Source organism: Scyliorhinus torazame, chromosome 16 (genome assembly GCF_047496885.1).
Source record: "Scyliorhinus torazame isolate Kashiwa2021f chromosome 16, sScyTor2.1, whole genome shotgun sequence".
Taxonomy (NCBI): Eukaryota; Metazoa; Chordata; class Chondrichthyes; order Carcharhiniformes; family Scyliorhinidae; genus Scyliorhinus; species Scyliorhinus torazame.
In genome coordinates, this window is record NC_092722.1 from 141,539,182 (window position 1) to 141,560,351 (window position 21,170).

At 43.3% G+C, this 21,170-nt stretch overlaps 1 protein-coding gene across 2 annotated transcripts in view; it reads right to left on the reverse strand.

Moving 5' to 3' along the window:
* dpysl4 (dihydropyrimidinase like 4) overlaps nt 1-18,840 on the reverse strand; it is a 55,410-nt gene extending 36,570 nt beyond the window's left edge. Inside the window, exons 1-7 of one of the 2 annotated variants that reach the window (XM_072479155.1) lie at nt 18,318-18,840; nt 9,147-9,235; nt 4,971-5,155; nt 3,841-4,011; nt 2,775-2,836; nt 2,585-2,665; nt 1,040-1,108 (exon numbers count right to left, since the gene is read on the reverse strand). In XM_072479155.1, the coding sequence (XP_072335256.1) occupies nt 1,040-1,108; nt 2,585-2,665; nt 2,775-2,836; nt 3,841-4,011; nt 4,971-5,155; nt 9,147-9,235; nt 18,318-18,689 (1,029 nt within the window). In that variant the 5' untranslated portion in view covers nt 18,690-18,840. Of the gene's footprint in view, nt 1-1,039; nt 1,109-2,584; nt 2,666-2,774; nt 2,837-3,840; nt 4,012-4,970; nt 5,156-9,146; nt 9,236-16,480; nt 16,843-18,317 lie in introns of those variants that run through there. The other variant, XM_072479156.1, reaches the window with a different exon arrangement.
* Nucleotides 18,841-21,170: the final 2,330 nt, after the last annotated feature.

Genomic DNA, 21,170 nt, shown 5'->3' on the forward strand with positions numbered 1-21,170 from the left:
TTTATCCTCACTCTTTGCTTTCTGTTAGTTAACTAATCCTCTATCCATGCTAATATCTTACCCGTATCACCCTTATCTTGTGCAACAGCCTTTTTTGTGGCATGTTTATGTGAATGCCTTCTGGAAATCCAGATACACCACATCCACCGGTTACCCACTGTCCACTGCCTTGTAATGTCCTCAAAGAATTCCAGTAAATTAGTTAAACAGGACCTGCCTTTCATGAACCACATTGCGTCTCCCCAATGGGACAATTTCTCACCTGATGTTTCGTTATTTCTCTTTTGATGATAGATTCAAGCATTTTCTCCCTACAGTTCCATCTTTTGTTTGAAGGGCATGGGGGGAGGGGGGGTCATGAAAGTGGGTGGGATGGCGGATTTACCATACCCCCCTCCCCGCTCACCTTTCCAGGAATTTTATCTGCAGTGGGGTAATGTCGGGTGGCCTGCTTTAGCCAACTGTAGCCCTTAAGTGGACAATTAATAGTAATTTAGGAGCCTATTTGACCAGTGGCAGGGGAGGCACCACACCTCATATACACTGGTGGCCTGACTTCAGGCTAGGTTAAGGAAAGATCCCTCCTGTTCCAGCAGTTTGTGCCCTATGGAGGATCTCCACAGTGTAAATGGCCACCCAGCAACCCCCCACATCCCCCGAGCACCCTACTGTTAATCAGCCACCCCTCTTTTGGACCTCCTTGATAGGCTTCCACAAGACCCCCCCACTTACTTGCTTCCTTAGCCTCTTGTGATGTTCCTAGTCATGGACTGGCTGCAGTCCAAGCAGCGAGCAGTGGCCGTACTCCCGGAGGAAATTATGATCTCAACAAAAAATTGTATGATGACCGTCAAATTGGATTGCGACTTCCAGGGCTAGTGGCATTGATCCCGACCCTGGCTTTCCAAAACTTGGCCCATAGTTTAGTTGCTTTTCCTACTGTGGCTGTATGTTTTCAACATTAGCCAAATGTTTCTGTAATTCGAGAACACGATCTCCTGATTCACTCACTTCTCAATGTAGCAGAAAATTGTGTTACCTCTTCTGGTCGACTGAGAACATGCCCCTCTGGTCCTGTAATTCCAAGCTCCAACATTCGTTTCTGCTCCTAAAGAAAGATTGAAACATCAAAAATACAAGTAGCAGTGATTTTGATGCTGTAAAACAAATCATAACCTTCGCGCACTTCATTAGTGGCAAAGCTGAAGGTGCCCAATATCATTAATAAATTATTTGTCAATGTTTAAAATCAAGCTAAAGTAATTTACCAAGTGTTAAATGCTTCCTTAATGCAATCCTTTTGCAAGTTATTTAATTTTCCAGTGGGAGCGAGAATTGTTTTTAGGTTGGGGGGGGGGGGGGGGGGGGGGAGCGGAGCGTGTAATTGCAGGGATAAGTATTCCCTCTGGGTTCCCAACCGCCTGAATTCACAGGGATTTTATGCTGGGAAGGGCAAAGCTATGGATGGGAAGTCTGCCCTGACTCCAATTGAGGGTTTTAAATGGACATTTAATAGCTACTTAAGGGCCATTTCCCACCCAGCCTTCATTTTTAGGCTGGTGGGAGGATTGAAGCTTTGTAGCAGAAGCCAAATTAATACAACTTAGACCTGGGCAATAAGGGAGGGGGCATGGGGAGGGCGCATCCATCAACAGCCCCCTTCTGATTAGGGCCAACCCCTACAGAAAGTCGGGTGACCTTCAGACCTCCCTCCACTCTCCGAACCCTGATCACCCCCTCACAACTCTCCCCAGGAATTGCCTACACTCCCAAGCCTGACTCTTTGACACTTACTTTTTCCTCTGGTTCCGAGACACAAGTAGGCCTCCTGGTGCAGTTCTTCATCCGACCACTGCAGCCTTGTTCCTGCAGGGACTGGAGAGCTGCCGAATTATCAGATTGGCTGGCAGCTCTCTAATCATAGAATCATAGAATCATAGAATTTACAGTGCAGGAGGAGGCTATTTGGCCCATCGAAACTGCACTGGACCTTCGAAAGAGCACCCTACCTAAGCCCACACCTCCAATCTATCTCCCTAACCCCACCTGATCTTTTTTCTTTGGACACCAAGGGCAATTTAGCTTAGTCAATCCACCTGCACTTTGGACTGTGAGAGGAAACTGGAGGACCTAGAGGAAACCCACGCAGACACGGATGGAATGTGCAGACTTCGCACAGACAGTGACCCAAGCCGGGAATCGAACCTGGGACCCTGGAGCTGTGAAGCAACTGTGCTAACCACTGTGCTGCCATGCTGCCCAAATGTAGGGCTTCTTCCTGGAAGTCCCACCTAATGTCAATCAACCCTCGTTAAAGCGTAAAATGGCAGTGGGGATTAAGAGTGGATGTGTTCCCTGCAAACTCTTTAGATGGTGGGAGGTGAGCCTCCATCATCTTAAAAGGTCAGGCCAATGTATGGTATGGGGGCTGGGGAGGAGGCGGTTAGGAAATTGAAGGTAAAGTTATGACCTGTTGCATTTTCAAATAGATAATGCTTTACTGAATTTTTGAAAACTCCATTTTTAACTTTAGTACAACTTTTAATGCTTTAGCTTCAGATTGATTATCAAATTCTATTTTTACCTCCTGAATGATGTCTCCATTTTCAGCATGAACCTGTGCTATCGCACCCAGGTCACGGATGATGCTGAAGATTTCATATATCTGCCATGGAAAGGAACATGTAATTAGCATTGGTTTTGCAAGAAGCATCCTTAGCTGAGCAGAAACAGATGTTGGTGCTAATAGTTTCATTTTCTCTGTAGAGTGTTACCTGTGCGTCGCTACACTGATATTGGTCTTTGTAGGCCATGAATACAAGAAAGGAGTTCACCCCTGGTCAAACAAAAAACAGTGAAAATGCTGTATACTGTGCAGTGTTCTGCAAGTTAGAAGAGGCTACAAGTAAGTATTTGATATCAATATTTCATCACTTAAAACATTTTACGACCCCACTGCTTCTATTATTCAAGGGCCGAATTTTCTAATGAGTCCAGGCCAGTATGGGGACAGTTTCAAAATGGCAGTCCCAGAGGTCATCTCAGGATGCCGACAATTTCAGGACAGTTTGAAATTTTCAAAGGACTAGTAATGAAAATGGGGAACCCACTTACATCCAAATTAGCTCCTATATAAGCTTGTTTAGGAACCAGCGTCATTGGGACCGCAATTCATTTTTAAAAATTTAGAATACACAATTATTATTTTTTTCCAAATAATGGCCAATCCACCAATGAGGGCACTTACTTTGAAAATAGCACTGTGAGAGTAATGCAGTTGAGGCATGGGGTTGGGATCCAAATTCATCTGGGTGTTAGGTTCCCAACACAGTTTGGAAAATCGACCCCGTGACTCAGTTGGTAACACTCCTGCCTCTGAGTTAGCAAGTTGTAAGTTCAAGTCCATCTCCAGAGATGTAAGCACAAAAACCTACGCTCCAGGAGAGTGCTGTACTGTTGGAGGTACTGCCTTCCAGATGTGACATTGAACTCTGGGTTTCATTGCACTTGTTGATGGATGCAAAGATTCCGTGGCACTTTTTATTCCCAATGTTCAATATTTATCCCTCAATCATCATTATCAAAACAGATGAACTGTCCATTATCACATTGCACTTGCAGATACTGAAAACATTCTAGTTTTACGTGTATTTATTACCATTGTTGTGGTGGTCTGGAAATTACAAAGTGGTTTAGATCCCACAGACTATCGGAAAAGTTTGTTAAATCAGCATCCAAGTGTATCTGCGTGTTCCAGTGAATTGCATTTCAGAAGCAATACCATTTCAGGGACAATCAGATTAGTCTCCATCAGGAAGTGGTGGAAATTTTTAGATTTACCTTTGTCCTTGACCAAGGTTTCCATTTCTTCACGCAGAGCCTCATGCCAACGTGTAATGTCGATATGTAAAGAATAGTCACAACACGACTTGCTGTCGGCCCATTCTCTCCACTGCTCATAGGCCAAAATAAGGCTTGATCCAGGTTCAGGCTCCGAAAGGACATGATCCACTGTGTTAGACAGCAAAGATATAAATATATGCAGTTAATTTGAATTTTTTGATTCACCGTGTCTTAGTTGCATCATTTTTCGTTTCCTGTATTTATGTTGTGCTGACCATCCTATCTGCTCTGATACAGCTCAAATGGGGTAGGCGGGAGAAAGGGGTGTGGGTGGAGGGTATAGTGGTGGAAGAGGCTCCTTTGTGATGTTCACCACTGGAGTGGGTGAGCACACTCTGGCCAGTTCTGTCCCAAAAGGCTCCAGATCTGAATGCTGAAAAGTGGCCTGCCACCTGAAACAGAAAGGAACTTGAGCCAAATAGGAGTTGTCTCCCTAAAAAGGCTGAAGTGTCAATGTTTATGTGGTGGTAACTCTACCCATCCCACTTTGAGGCTATTATATCACATGAACACAATTCTGATAAGGTACAATCAATCCCCTGAGATTAGGATTGATTGAGAGGGCAAGCAATTTCAACAAGGCATTCAAAAGAATGAATCTTAGCCACGATACAGCCATTAGTTACCTCCATGCACTATTACAAAGGGAGGTTGGTTAGCTCAGTTGGCTGGAGAGCTGGTTTGTGATGCAGAGTGATGCCAACAGGTTAAATTCCTGTACCAGCTAACATTACCCTGCCTTCTGAACCTTGTCCCTCGACTGAGGTGTGGTGACCATCAGGTCAAATCACCACCAGTCAGCTCTCTCTCTTAAAGGGAGAGCAGCTTATGGCCCTCTTGGACTATGGCGACTTCCACATTCTCTTGAAATACAGAATTAATTTTTTTTTTTTCCATTTCTTGAATTATTAGTAATCACTTTCTTGTCATCAGTGGATGGACTGAGAAAACGATTAAATTATTTAAAGGAGCTCAGGTTAAAATAAAGTTCTCCAATATCATTTAATTCCGTACTTTTTTTAAAAACCTAACCAGTTGAAATGAGGAGAAAAGAATTTGTTTCTTACTTATCATTGTGGTTCCCCCTGCCAGCGCCGCTTTGGTTCCTTGGTAGAAGTCATCAGCAGTGGTCATGCCCATGCATGGCATTTGCAGATGAGTGTGGACATCTATTCCACCAGGTATGACCATCTGCCCATTGGCCTCAATTATCTTTATACCTCCAGGGACAATGAGGTTATCTCCAAGTTGCCTGAGAAGTCATTACACAAAGTGTTAGAGAGATTATTGACCGTGCTGTAGCAGAAGTACATTACAAAGACTCGTTGGGCAGCATTTTTACATGCAAAGTAAGCATGGCCATCCTCAAAAAATAATTTGATTTGCAACATCCAAGTCCTAATACTTTTAATCTTCCTCGCCTTCCATTAACGACATATATTCCTGCTCCTGTGTAAATTGTCATTTTCATTTTTTATCTTCTGGGGTGCTTTTGTTTCATTTTTTGCCAACACTTTAGCATGTGGTCTGTTTCATTTTTCAAAATATTAGCTGTTAAAAATTATGTCAACTTGTATGAATCCATGTATTTTTTTGAAAAATGTATTTTTTAAATAAGTTTATTTAAATAAATTCATTATTTCCCCAAGTAAGGGGCAATTTAGCGTGGCCAATCCACCTGACCTGCACATCTTTGGGTTGTGGGGGTGAAACCCACGCACACACGGGGAGAATGTGCAAACTCCACACGTACAGTGACCCAGAGACGGGATTGAACTTGGGACCTCGGCGCCGTGAGGCAGCAATACTAACCACTGATGAATCCATGTATTAATGTAGCACCAGTGAATCCTCTTTTTGTTTTCATGTGTCCTAAGAATAATAGAGTTTTACCACCCCACATACTTAGCTGAGACTGATTCAATGGAGAACCAAACAGAAAAAACAGCCAGGAGAGTTCCTAGGCAAAAGAGCCGTTACCATTTTATGGTCCGACAAATCAGGTTCAAAAGATGATAGAACAAAAATGATATAATTACACTAAATTGTCATGTGCACAATTTTGAATGTACTCAACAGCAGGATGCTGGGAACTTAAAACAAGGTCCTTCCACTCGTCCCCCTGACCCTGTCCTATCTTCCTGGGTTGGGGATTCATAGTTCTTGAGGGCAGTCTTCCAGTGGAATTTCTGCAGCACTTAAGGAACCTGCAGCAATTTGGCAGCCAAGTAAGGCATGCTGCAGTGGGACTCCTGTTTACTGCAGTGATTCAAGACATCAATATGGTGCACTGTTTTCATAACTGAACATTGGGTTATCCACTGCAGTGTCAGCAGGAGAGGAACCATTTTTAAAATGGGTAAATTATCACCACGAGGGTCTTCTCTCACGTTTTCTTTTAGACCTCAGGTTACCCCAGTCCTTTTCAAAAGATGTGTGTGTGGGTGTACAGGTGCCTTACGCCTCCTATTCAGCTGCTAGCGCACATTCTGCCCCTATTCCAGAGTGTAGCGCCATTCCGCTCCCGATGGTCTTTAATGGTAGCTGAGATGGGAGGCGGGAAGGTGGATGGATTCCCACCCAACCGTCATTTACATGTGGTGGGCATCCGATCAAATTCTATTCTCGGGTGAGGGCAGGAGAGAACAAGATTCCTGGAGGTGTGGCTCAGGTGAGAATGTGGCTTTAGGAACCCCCTCACCTCTCTTCCTAAGACTTTTCTCTTTTCGTTAGTACAGCAGAGAAAATTCCAGTGAGAAGTTATTCTCTCTCTTCCTTCAATTACAATATCCCTAAAAGAGCATTGGTAACCATGGAGTCACATGTGTTAGACCAGGTTATGCTTGGCAAGGCATAGTTTGCCATTGCCTTCTGTAGGCTGGCTGACGAAAAGACTTACTTGTTCTTACCACCTACCATAGATGCAAAGGAATAACTTTGGGTTGATAATCAACCTTTTGGCCATGTTACAAACATACTTCCCTTGGCTATCTTGAGAGAGCATCTGGTTGAGTGGCATAGACATTACCCACTGTGCCACAAGACCTCCACTGTCAGTCATTATTATCTTTCTGATTCTTCAAATAGCATTAACTCTTATGCTACTTAAACTGCAGTGTTAACTCACTTAAAATGAATGGGTTAACATTGACATTAAACAATGCTGACTGAAAAATTAGGCTTATAAGCCTTTACACATTTTTCTCATCATGGCAGAACAGATAGAAAATGTAATGAAAATAGTCTCCTATCCTTGGCATTGGAATTTCAGAAATTTGCAACATGTCAGGGTTTTATCATAAACATAATTGTGTGCAATCTAATGACCAAGCAGAGCACATATTGATGGTAGCAAACTTTTGCTGCAAAAAGCCAATTGAGATCATGGAGACCTTTACTTATCCCTACTTGACTAATGAAGCATTTCAATGGAAGCAGCTGGCTCTTTTCTGCTGTAATAGCTAATGTGATAAAGTACCAAGTCATTTCTCACTGCTGCAAACCGTTTAATGTCAGGAATTGTAAACATGCTCCAAACTCTGGGGGGAAATTCAAGAGGAGACAAGCAAGCTATTACAACAGGAGGGATCAAATTAGTAAAAGAAGAAGGTCTTAGTGACACAATCACAACTCATTAATGGCAACACTACTCGGCTGTGAACAATGGTGTGTTAAGAAGGTTGCTCCTGACTTTTATTAAGGTGAGAATAATAAAGAACAATAAAAACATGACCTCACACAACTTGTGAAAATCAGAAAGTTCCTACAACATAAAAGCAGCAAGCTGGATGGATGTATTGAGGTTTGTCAGTGAACATACTGGCTGCAGAAAATGGAAAAAAGAGAAAATGACTAAAATCTTGAAATAAAAACACCATCAGACTGATTAAACCCTCATTCAAGTATAAGACCAATGTGGACACACAGGATCTTTGCAGTTGTTAGTCTTCAAGAGGTAACCCCTTATCTTTTAAGCATACAACTCAATTAAGTTTGTTCTAAACCACTTTGAGGTTGTGTTTTGCGGAATCAAAATAAATAACCTACTGAGTGGAAGATACTAAGTATATTTACAATAAAGGAGATCATTGTGCATCTGAACAGTGGTGGTAATATTTCACCGTTCAAGTAAACACACTTTCAACTATTACTATTCATTTGCCTTCATAGGTCTTGAAATATTTTGGGCAATTGCAGTTTAGCTTCAGTCATCTGCAGCCAATTTGTCCAACAAAGCTGAACATTGTGAGTAAAAGCCTGACCTCCCATTATGCTACCCCACTGCAATGCTGATGAAGTTTTGAATTGACTGGTTTGAGAGGTTGAAGGGGGTAACTTTTTAATTCATGCTCAGGGTGTTCTTTGGAATTATAAACCAGGAATACACACACAACATAGGTTTTTAAAACTGCTCATTTGGCTATTTAAGGCATCCATGATTTCAAATATTTCATCTATCCTTCATTTGCATTGGTTGCCAGAGCGGCATGACTTTGGGATTAAAGGGTCTATTATATTTCTTACAAAACATTAAAGGATGATCAGAGAATATCAGCACCAACTGATGCACAGGTTATATTGGTGGGCAAACTGAAATGTTGTGCTTATTTGTGTTACAGAAATGACCACACGTCATTCAGGAAGAAAATATAACCTGTTCCGACGTTCCGCTGTAGATGCAAACTAGGTATATTTCATTATTAATGTTATAATTTCATGTAGCTGCTCAGAAATGTAAGTAGTTTTGTTTGGGAGCTGAGTGGTGCAATTAGTAACATTCTCATTCACTGCCAGGTTTAAACTGACCTCAGAGTCAGAGGATGAAAAGCTCAGACTAAGAGTTCCACGTTAACTACATCTGAACTATGTCAACACAGTTCCCAATAATTTCAGATGTACAGCAGAAAACTGTCTATTATTTGGCACAGAGTATCCTCAAATTGGCAATCCCATTGAGAGAACCATAAAGCTGAGAAAAAAAGTTGCTGACATAGAAGAGATTCTGAGACCATAAGAGATCCTGTTGGATTAAAACTGGGCAATTTTTATTTTTTTATGTTAGCCATGCTTATCTTGGAACTAGGAATGCTAAAAACCTAACTGAGCTACAAGCAAAAATCTCATGATGGGAGGCTATCTCTACTGAAGCAATTAAAAATTCAGGATGCCATACACATTTACAAATCACCCAATCTGCTATTCCATATTGAGGAACAATGTGTAAGAAATATCCACACACTTACTTTATAATCCCATCTTCCAAGTAAATATCAGCAAAAAAGGACTGGTCATCATTGACTATTTTCCCTCCTTTAATAAGTAAGCGATCACTCTGGAATAAATATTTAAACAATTAGACAGATAAAATGTGCTTATTTCAATGCTAGACAATGAAGCAAGACTTCTGAAAGCTTTTATATTATACATATAATTCTCATTATATAGATTATTTGAAAAAACATATTACCTAGCATCCCTTTAATATTCCTATTTATGTCTTAGAACTAAATGGTAATATCACGATGAATATCATATCCATGAAGAATTGTCTCTTAAAATAGGAAGAGCAAAAAGGGAATGAATCTATTCTTGATGTACAATTTCAGGGTTGCATGTTTAAATTTTTCAATCTTTATTTTTCTGCTGATCTTTTCATGGATAGTTGATAATGGGAAATGAGGCAAGAATCTGTTGTACTAGCTCCCCATGCACCACCACGTCCATGGATTTCCACTGAATGTCATGGCAGGCATTGGAATATATCCCTAATGTAGTATATTTCTCAAAATCAATATTATTGCAGTGCTGGAAAATAGGAATGCCTGTTGGTAGTGGGGGCAATGAGCTAGACTCAGACAGCATTTCTATTATACAATTTGATAAAAGAGTTTTACATTTCTTCTGAATATGTGGAAACAGCCAGCCATGAAGAATGGAATAGAAATGCGAGTGATTCTGCTAAAATGAAAGCAAATTACTGCAGATGTTGGAATCTGAAACAAAAATAGAAAATACTGGACAATCTCAGCAGGTCTGACAGCATCTGTGGAGAGAGAAGGGAGCTAACATTTCGAGTCACTCATCCAGGCATTTTCTGATTTTGTGCAAGTGATTATGCTGTTGCTCAGGATGTGTACATATCCAGACTGTTTTACCAACTTCGTTAATGCCTGCACAGGTAATTGCAGAGATGCTGCAGCAAATGTAATTGAGGATTTAGCTCTTGCAAGGCAGTAGCCACTTCAATCTCTAGAGGCTCCGACTGATCCTCATGAACAATGCTTGAAGATTACATTGGCACCTCGACAATTGTTGCCTGTGCAGCCAGCATTCCTGGCAAGACATAGGTTCAAATTTTATCACTTTGGCACAAGTAGCAGGTTTGTGAGGTATTTTTTCAAAATGTGAAGGCATTGTAGCTGAAAGCATTTGTACGGAGGGCATAGGTTTATCTAGAGATGGCTGTTAATGTACATATAACAGTGCTGTGCCTGTGGCAAAATTTGGCTGTAAGTTTTCAAGTGGGATGTCTCATGACTCTGCTCGTTTCCCTGGTGAATTTAAGCCTCTGTAAGCATTGGTCCTCAAGTAAGTGAAGGTAATATAATGTTTAATCTGCCATTACAAGATTGACAGGTGGGTGCTAATTGTCCCAGGTGAAGCCTGTGTGATGTGTGGCATTGCTCCACTGATTGCCTCCTGCACCACCTCAACACATAGTGGGAGATTTACAAGCAGTAAATCTGAATTCCAACTGGATATGTCCACTTTATATTACAATAAATTGGACTTCCCCATTGTAAAATCTAAGGCTTGGAATCTTGTGTCAATATTGTGTTACAGGTTTCAAGTCTGATGGAGTTGGCCCTCACTTGTGGACTCCCATGCTGCTTTGATTTGAATAATAGAGTAATTGGTGCTGATGCATGAAGTGTTAAACTGTTATTGGTATCTGTTTCTGATACCTAACTCACTAAGATGTTCAAGATACTCATTTAACAATAACATCAACTAGAGCTGGATTGAGATACTGACTTGCTGTCAGCAACTGAACAATTTAACAGAAAAGTATTACAACTGATTAATTCCTACTTTCACCTCTCCCCCTTTGATGGCGGCGATTCAAATTGCAATATTGCTGCAAGGATGCAACAACATACCAGCCCCTTGTCCAAGTGGCCTTTTTTTAAAGAGTACATTTACGAACCCTTGTCTTTAATGATCTTTTACTGAGATACTTCACCATGGGCAAGGTGTTGAAAAATCTACCTTCGTACATGATACTAAATTGTAGACGTTGGTGGCATGAAGGGCACCAAAATCGACTCTTGTGCTTTTCTGGCCCAACATACATACGTATCTAATAGGTGCCTCCAGCTACTGGTTTTTCCCCACCAACCAGCCCTCCCTTAGACTACAGACACCTAATACAATTGTATCCTCATTCTGCCTCATTAAAGAAAAGAGAACTTGAATTTATGTAAGAAGTCTTACAGCACCAAGTTAAAGTCCAACAGGTTTGTTTTGAATCGTTAGCTTTCGGGGAGCAGCTCCTTCATCATGCGAGTCACCTGTTAAAGGAGCTGCGCTCCAAAAGCTAGTGATTCGAAACAAACCTGTTGGACTTTAACCTGGTGCTGTTAGACTTCTTACTGTGCCCACCCCAGTCCAATGCCGGCATCTCCACATCATTGAATTTATGTATCAGCTCTCACTATGTCCCAGAGTCCTTCATAGCCAATTAAGTGATTTATTTGAACTGGTTATTGTTGTAGCATAGGAAATGCTCAACACTCAGATACACAAGTAAATCATCTTTTTTAATGATATTGACTATGGGAGAAATATCAGCCAGAACTTCTGTTGGTTAAGGTCAATTAACACGGCACAGTCAAGAATCAAACCTGGCCTCTTCCTGGTCCATATCTGGCAGAGACTTTAATCACCAAGCCATGAGACAGCCAGGTTTAATTTTATTGAATTCTTAACACAATTTTGTCAGCTATGTCCAAGTGACTGATCTTCTTCTGGTATTTCTGGTTTTCAGTGTACACAAGGCTTACCACAAGAGGAAAAGTTAATAAATTTCAGATTCTTTTGAATCTGTGTCAATTCAATGTGTGCCAATGAGAATACTTGTTTTCAGTACTTCTTATGAAAATAATAGAGTTGTATGTGAATTTAAAAATAGGTTTATTAATCACATGAATATTCAAACTCTTAATGAAAATTGTGAAACATTCAACTTGCTTTAAAATAAGTAGGTATCAAGGAATTATATATAGCTTTGTTTTCCATGGCTACAGTAATGCATAGGTACTATAATCATGGCTATATTATGTTTAGGTAAAATGCGACACAATTCTGACAAGAAATTATCTTTACAGTTTTGTTCAATAAATGTGTAGAAAGTCTGAAATACAATAGCTTGTTTATTTTCCACAGATAGTAATGGTTTAGCACTAATGGTATGTATGTACAATTAATGTGTTGCCCTAGTTTCACTGTGAACAAAATCTGCCACATTGGAGTATTCAAATCATACCTTATAGTATTTGTGTGTTGTTTAGACAAGAAATGGTCAATGTTGCTTGGAAGGGAAGAGGCATGAAGTCCAGCCAAATAGTTTTGCAGGGGATGGACTGTAATAAGAAAATGGGGGAGAAATTCCCGCAGAAGCTTTGTGGGGCAGATCTATGGAGGACTGGATGTCCCAATCCAAAATCTCTGGGTTAAGGTTACTGAAGAGTTATGTGGGGCTGGATGCCTGCCCCTTTTCCGGTACTACTGAGTCACCCACTTGAGTGAGGCCACAGAAGGAATGCTGCTCGACACTTTGCTGCAATGTTTGTGGGCCCAATTTTAACTCTGTAAGTAAATGGATTTTGTGTGAGCCAAATTGTTCCCAAAAGTTCTTCGAGGCATAGCAAAAATATTTTAAGATATCATGGTGTCTTCTTCTAGTTTTAATGTGCTGGGAAGATGGTGGTGTAGTGGTATTGTCACTGGGCTAGTAATCCCGAGACCCAAGGTAATTCTCTGGAGTCCCTGAGTCGAATCCCACCATGGCAGACGTTGAAATTTCAATTCAATAAAAGTCTGGAATTAAAAATCTAATGATGACCATGAAACCATTGCCGTTTGTCGTAAAGACCCATTGCGTTCACTGATATCCTTCAGAGAAGGAAATCTGGCATTCTTATCTGGTCTGGCCTGCATGTGACTCCAGACACACAGCAAGATGGTTGACTCTTAACTGTCCCCACTGAAATGGCCTAGCAAGGCCACTCAGTTCAAGGGCAACGAAGGATGGCAACAAATGCTGGCCCAGCCAGCGATGCCAGCATCCCAAGAACAAATAAAAAAGACAAGTTTTACTGGAAAAGGGGCAGGCACCCATCCACCCATAACTTTTCAATTTATAATTCCACCCCCCCCCCCACCTAAGCCATCACAGCACAGGTTTTTAATGGATCTGTCCATTTTGTAAGCGGCTACATTATGTGCCACTATCAAAATTGCTAAGATTTGTAATGAGTCCTGGTAGAAGCTGTATCTTCCCAAATTTCCCCTTTCAACATCCCAGCTCCCAACACACTTCCATCTGAAAAACATACTGACAGCTTCAGACCGAGTGAGGTCAATGTCATTCTGGTGGTTGGCAATATCACCTTCCACTCATTGCAGCATCCTTTTACTATTCCAGGATCATCATGCGGAGCAATGTCAATCCCAAAAATCTCTTCTCTAGACAAAATATCTTCATTCGCTCCTTTCCCTGATTTCTTCATCCTTACCTCTAAAACCAAATGTATGTACTTCTTGAGCTCAAATTTAAGGCTACCTGTTTGGCTGCTTCAATGGCTTCCTCCTCTTCCCCATCCCACTCTACCTCCGATCTTTGTAGTTCCATTCTCCCTCCAACTCTCACCAGACTTATCTCCTCACCAAATCATGTTCCTTTGACCCAATCCTGACCACTCAATTATCTTTCCCAAGTACAAAGTCTCTTACATTGGAAGCTATCCTTTCTCCATCAGTGCTACTTTCCTCAGATTCCCAAATGGTGTTGTCATCCCTTATTTCCTCTACTCACTTAAAATGCCCCTCCACCATCTCCAATTACAGTCCTACTTCTCACTTCACTATTCTTTAAAATTCACTAATGGGTTATTATCACCTCTCTCTGTTCTAACCTCTCCCACTGTTTGATGTTTTTTCAGTTTACTTCTACCCTGCCCACTCCCTAGGTCTGTTCCTGGTGAAATTATTTCTGACTATAACTGCGACATTCTTCCTGAGTGTCTGCCTCGATTTCAATGTGGCCTTTGCTACAATTGACCATTTCATACAGATGTCTCGTGCATCCCTGTAATATCACATTCACGGGCTTCTGCTCCTACCTTTCCGAATGTTGCTAGCATATTTCTGCAATGACTTATCGTCTTGACCCCAAATACTCACCTTCAATATTCTCCAGAGTTGTCCTTAATTCACTCCTATTTCTTATCTGCATATTTCTCCACCAAGACATCATGGACAAGTACAGACGTCAGTGTCCATACCTACTTATGATACCCAGCTTTATCTCCCCTTGCTACAATGCTAGCTGACTTCTTGGCTGAAATTAAGTCATAGTTGAGCCAGAAATTTGTTAAGCTTTACACCTGCAAGATTTAAGTTATCTTGCTTCTGTCCTAACTCTACCCCCTTGTCAAACCCTTCTACTGATCTTCACTCTGACTCGGCCTGATGCACAAACTAACTGTTCTGTTTGACTTGAGCTGAGCTTCAAACTTTGCATTCATCATGAAGAAAGTCAATTTCCATTTCTGTAATATTACTGGTCTGTCAGCACCAGTGCCACTTAAACTGCCGTCCATTTGAAAGCTCAACTTTGTCGACATTCCATGTGTTCTTCTTCCTATTTCCACCTTATACAAACTGCAACTCTACCATTAACCCTAACCTAACCTACAGTAAGCCACAATCATGTATATTTGCCAACTGCCACTGGCTCTCCAGACAGTGTGCTGTTTTGCAACTGCCTTTTTATTTTACAAACTCCCCTATGGACTCCCGCTGCCCTAACTTTGAAATCACTTGCAGACCTACAATGTAATTCACACAATTCACTCAAATGTTTTGTCGCTGACATGAGTGTACGCTTGGGCCCCTCCCACTCAGCCTTCTAACTGATTGAAAATCTTTGTCACCATTCCCCCTGGCAGCCTGTGATTCTTTTCACAACTGTCACTGCCTTGCTCCACGTTCAAAACTGGATTCCAGGACTACGCCCTTGGTCATCTGTTCGAACTCGTGCTGAGTGTCAATTTATTCTCTAATCCACCCCATGTGGATTACTTTTTGATGCCTCTTATGTTAAAGCCACTATGCAAGTGGAACTGCTTTGGAACATAAGCAGCCTTGAATAAGCCAAGATGGGCCAACTCCCCTCCTCGCCATGTTCAAGAGGAAAATGGCTCCTGTTTTAAAGATAAGAGCAGAATAGTGTTCAGATCATCTTCTGTTCTGGCCCCAACCAAATTGGCATTTTCAATAAGTGAAAATATTGGGGGGTGGGGGGAGGAGTAATTATATCGATCCTCCCCCCCACCCCACCCTATTCTTACATCTTAACATTTCCAACAGGGCAAGGACGAAAAGATGGGGATGGATGGGAGGGAGGGGGTGCTGAGTACTGTCCTTGTGATTTGCAGATGTTAGATTTGCATTTGATCAGTTGAAGTACCCGGCAATCCTGATCAGCGTGGTCTCTGGAACTGGTGATCATGCTCAATGACAGGGGGTCTTCCCTTCAAAGCAGCAACGACGCCCAGTTTTTGCAGCAAAGCCCACCGAACACAAAGGATGAATGGTTAGCGAGTGCGCATGCCCGCAGCTCCATTCTCTACCCATGTTGTTTTTTTTTTGTGGGTCACCTTTATTTGGAACAAAAATGTGAATAATCCAGATGCAGTTTTTTTTTAAAACGGAGAGACTAGAGGGACTCGCCGCCCGGTCCTTTATTTGGCGCGAGCGCGACTGAATGGGAATAACAGACCGGGGAATATTAAAGCAACAGCAGAAAGGACAATCCACTGGAGGGAGTGTGGGGAGGCGCTGAGGATTTTTATGAAATCACTGCGACAAAATTGCTGGACAACAGGGAAGCAAGTTGACCCGGTTTGAGTCAGGCTGGGGAAATGGGCGGCTCCCAGTTTCTGAGTCAATTCAGATTGAAATTCATAAATGGGAAGATTTTAATTTTAAAAGAAAGCGACGGTCGCTGCCCAGAAACGCACTTTTTTTTATCAAAGTCCCATTTTCCATCCCCCCCCCCCCCCCCCAGCCCACTGCTCTTTACAACGTCGCCATTTTCAGATGGAGGAGGATAATGAGAGAGGGAGAGGGAGGGAGGGGGGATCATCTGGTGCTGGATTGGGGAGAGGGGGAACCGCGAGTGACCATCAGGAGCCTGGCTGAGGGGCTCTCCCGCCACAAAGGACTGGGAGAGGGGAATGTGAGCCCGGGCCCTCGAACAGCCCTGTCACTGCACTCATGCTTCAATGCTTACCGTGATCCGAGGGATGTTTTTCTTGCCTTGGTACGACAACATGTTTCTGACCTCGAACCGCTTCTAATGCGGACCACAGGAGGCGAGAAGAATCTCTCTCGGCTGCTGAGAGGTTTTTTTTGTAAATTTTGGTGCTTTTTTTCTGTCTGATGATGAACGGTCGGAGAGGTTGTGTGGTGGGTGGGTGGGGAGGAGGAAAGGAGGAGGGCGTTTGGGTGATGTTGTGGAAGGGGCGGGCGGTGGGGGTGGTTGCGGCGGCGAGAGGGCTTCCAATCTCTCGTCTTTCTCCTTGTGGTGCTGAAAATGGTGCTTGTTCGCGGGGAGAGGACGCCGAAGCTTCGCAGCTCAGACTGGCACCGCCTCGACCCCCCCCTCCTTTCCCCTCCCTCCTCCAGCAAGCTCATAGACCATCTGCCTTATTAGCATTGCAGCTCCCTCCCTCTCACTGCATCCAGCAGCATCACTGCCACAACCCTGGGAGGGGAGGGGTGGGGGAGAATGAAACAAGGCTACAGTTATTCCCCATTAAATTGACCGTATCTCCATAGGCAGGCTTCCCTTAGCAGTCACTACTGCCGCTGCTCAGATGTACACACAGCAATACATTCATTTTAAGCACAGCGTGCATTTAAGTCGGCCGATATATCTTTATAGGGAAAAATTCCTTCATACAAATCCATTTAATGTAATGTTACCCCGACAGCCCCGGTATAAAACAGCAATCAAAAGGATATATATAAAATCTAAGTCATTCTTAAGATTTAAATGTAAGTTCACTGTTTTATCGTATGACACATGGGATTATTTACTGAGCAATTAACCTTTTTAAGTCCATGAGTATTTTGGCGATCAGATTTCTTTTAAACCATCTTTGTGGTTTCCCAGTGTAATCACTCAGGGAGCATCTTCTGTATTAGCTCATTATCCTTTGGGATCGTTAACCAAACGGTCCCGATCTCATATCACATCCGCTAGTAACACCCCCCCCCCCCCCCCCTATCATCATCGATGGAAAATATATTTATGTGGGACCAGCTCCGGATTTACTTTATTTTATTTTACAAACCGGATAATCACTAAAGATGCATTGATACAAAACCCCTTTCGGGGCTCTTTTAGTAACTGAAACCCATAGTCCTTGATCCGGGAATGAAGACTATAGAATAGGTGGGATTCAGTCAGACATACACGTGGAGATGGATTCTCTCCCTTTTGTCTCATTTTCCCCCACTGAATAGCGGTACCCTGCCAATATTTATGGGGAAACACATGCTGCCGTGGTGTAATGGAACCAATTAAAGTTCGGGACTCTTGTGAAAGCCCCTGAGCTCACTGCAGAATAAAGCAGAAGTTTCAGGGAAAGTTGAACGGCGCTCTGCTCGAAGCGAGGGGCCACATGCAGTCGGCCCTCCTGTAAACCATCAGAGTCGACCAACCCCCACCAATAGTAAACCAAACAGAAAGACAGCTTGAGCCACTTTTAACGTGTGGACATTAACTTTGGTTAGTGATAAAAAACCAAACACGTGGGGCAGCTAATCGTTTCCCAGGTATCAATTAAAAAACAACTTATTGTAAGGGATAGTGTGCCTTGATGAGCGACTTCATCGTTCTGACAATATATTCACACACTTATAACAGGACCTTGTGAGGTTAAGATTAACCGTGCCCCCCACCCCCCCATCATCACTTCTAACCCGTGTAACCGCACATTCCCCTATTGATTTTTTGCAGGCTAGCCTACTCCAGTTTAACCAAGTTCAGTAATTAAATGAATACATAGTAGCTCTCGGATATTTGAAACATTGCCCGATATACTAGCAGTGCAGACTTTTACCTGAGTGTGCGGGTCGTGCAGAAGCCCTGCTCCCTGAACCCTCGGTGACTGTTCCAACGGCTCAAACCCGCTCTCACCCCGAACCCCAGGCTCACAGGAGCTGGACAGCTCACTGATATCACTCCCGGTCTCACTCAATCCGTCTGACTCGATGGAAACCTGACTCCCATCGTTCCTGCTTAGACTCCGGGCGCTTCTCCTGCCAACACTCAGCGAGTCGAAGTCGATGGTTTTATTTTCGTAGGCGCCCTCCACGTTGCAGAACATCCCCCCGTACTTCTGGCGGGGCTTGGGGCTGCTGCTTCCTAGCTTGGCTAAATAAACGGGCAGGCCCCCCTCCTCCTCAGCAGCGTTGGGTTGCTTGTCTGCCATGGCCTGTGGCAGCTGGGACGAGGGAGTGGATCGCGTGGACTGGGCTGAACGAACTGTGGAGTGCAGAGTCTCACTGCCTATTTCTGTCTGGAGTTAGTTTCTGCATCAGACCAGAGGTGACGCGGAAGCGAGGAGCTCCAGTCCAGTCGCATGTGCCTCGACCCCACCTTGTGTGCATCACTTCACCGTTTAACGAGGAAGAGCCTCCACCTACCCCCCCCCCCCCCCCCGCCCCAAGCCAAGAATACGGAGCTGTTCAGACACTGTGGTGCTGATGGGAATGACAGTTTCCCTTCAGAGCTGGTCATAAAATAGAGCCATTGAGTGGCAAACACGTGCCCACAATCACTGAATTCGCACATGAATATATGGCACCAAATGATCGAAGTTATAAAACGTTAGTTAAATTAAAAGTTATTTTTGGAGGGAAATGCTTCAATCAGAAATTACATCTTTGCTGTACCACAGTTTGAGGTTGATAACTGTCATCTTCAAATGATGGAAGTTATGTAGATGTTCTCCGAGGTCTATTTATTGGATTTTATGATCTTCTATGGCTTTATCCCACATCCCCCATTACTGAAACTACACTCATCCCATCACCCCCTCCCCCCTCTCCTTTTTCACCATGGATATCAGTGGTTGTTAATCGGAGTTCCCCGTTTAGATGGTGAATGGATTAACTGGCAATTCATTCCAACACAAATCAAAATCAACTCCAAAGCTACGGGACCAAAGCTGATGTGATTTTGTGAATGGTCTCCTTGCAAAGGGCACACACGCTGTTGCGAGCGCAATGTGGATACTGGTCATCCGGTTTCAGTGTCAACACCATTCAAAAGGCAAAACTATTTGGAACGCGTCTGTGATGTGCGTAGAAATATTGACGACGATTTGGCTAGTTTCCAACAATTAATATGCTGCGGCCTGTTTGAGCGCGTCTGCCACAATCATAGATTATCATAGAATTTACAGTGCAGAAGGAGGCCATTCGGCCCATCGAGTCTGCACCGGCTCTTGGAGAAGAGCACCCTACCCAAGGTCAACACCCTCCATCTCCCTGCTCCCCGCCCCTCCCTCTTATCTCCCCTCCCCCTCCCCCCTCTCCCTCCCCCCTCTCTTTCCTCCCCCCCTCTTTCCTCCCCCCTCTCTTTCCTCCCGCCCCCTCACCTCCCCCCTCTCTTTCCTCCCCCTCACCTCCCCCCTCTCTTTCCTCCCCCCTCTTTCCTCCCCCTCACCTCCCCTCCCCACCTCCCCCTTCACCCCCTCTCCCTTCCCCCCTCTCTTTCCTCCCCCCTCTCTTTCCTCCCCCCTCATCTCCCCTCCCCACCTCCCCCTCACCTCCCCATCCCCTCCCCTCCACCTCCCCCCTTACTTCCCCTCCACCTCCCCGCTCCCCTCCACCTCCCCGCTCCCCTCCACCTCCTTCAGTCCCTCAATTTTTCACATCATTCAGGAAGAAATCATTCATCAATCAAATCTTTCAAAAATTGACCGTTCACGTTGCTTTTGATGGCTCTGTTGATTTTTTAAATGAAGACAGAATAACATTTTTAAAAATAAATTTAGATTACCCAATTATTTTTTCCAATTAAGGGGCAATTTAGTGTGGCCAATCCACCTACTCTGCACATTTTTGGGTTGTGGGGGCGAAACCCACGCAGACACGGGGAGAATGTGCAAACTCCACACAGACAGTGACTGGGGCAGGGATCGAACCTGGGACCTCAGCGCTGTGAGGCAGCTGTGCTAACCACTAGGCCACCGTGCTGCCCCAAGACAGACTGGAATAAAGTAATTATGGAAATTGTCCCTTAAGACAAAAGAACAGAGCAGAAGGTACATCTAGAAAGGGGAAGCTAATCCAAAGATAACCAACAAATCAGGAAAAATATAGGTTAAGGAGCTTCATGAATAGCTTGCATATTAAATTCATCTCTGCTCGTCCTTCCTTCACCTTTTAATAATAATATTCTTTATTAGTGTCACAAGTCGGCTTACATTAACACTGCAATTAAATTACTGTGAAAAGCCCCTAGTTGCCACACTACAGCGTCTTTTCGGGTACACGGAAGGAGAATTCAAAAGTCCAATTCACCTAATAAGCACATCTTTTGGGACTTGTTGGAGGGAAACGGAGCACCCGGAGGAAACCCATGCAGACATGGGGAGAACGTGTTCTTAGATGGCAACAACCCCTTGCGACTTCTTTTTTCTTATGTCACCAAGCTTATTTATGCAAATTACCTCAAATCTGTGTCCTCTAGGTAATGACGCTTCTGTCACTGGAAATACTTTTCCCTTGTTTGTGAAAATCCTTCATGATCTTGAACACCTTCAGAATCAGAGAATGGAGATGAACAGAAGGAGATTATTTTGGCCTATCATTTCTGTACCAGTTTTCTGCAGGGGCAATTTGGCGAGTTCCGCTTCTCCCCATAGCCCTGTATTTTCTCCTTCTGAGATAATATGCCCAATTCT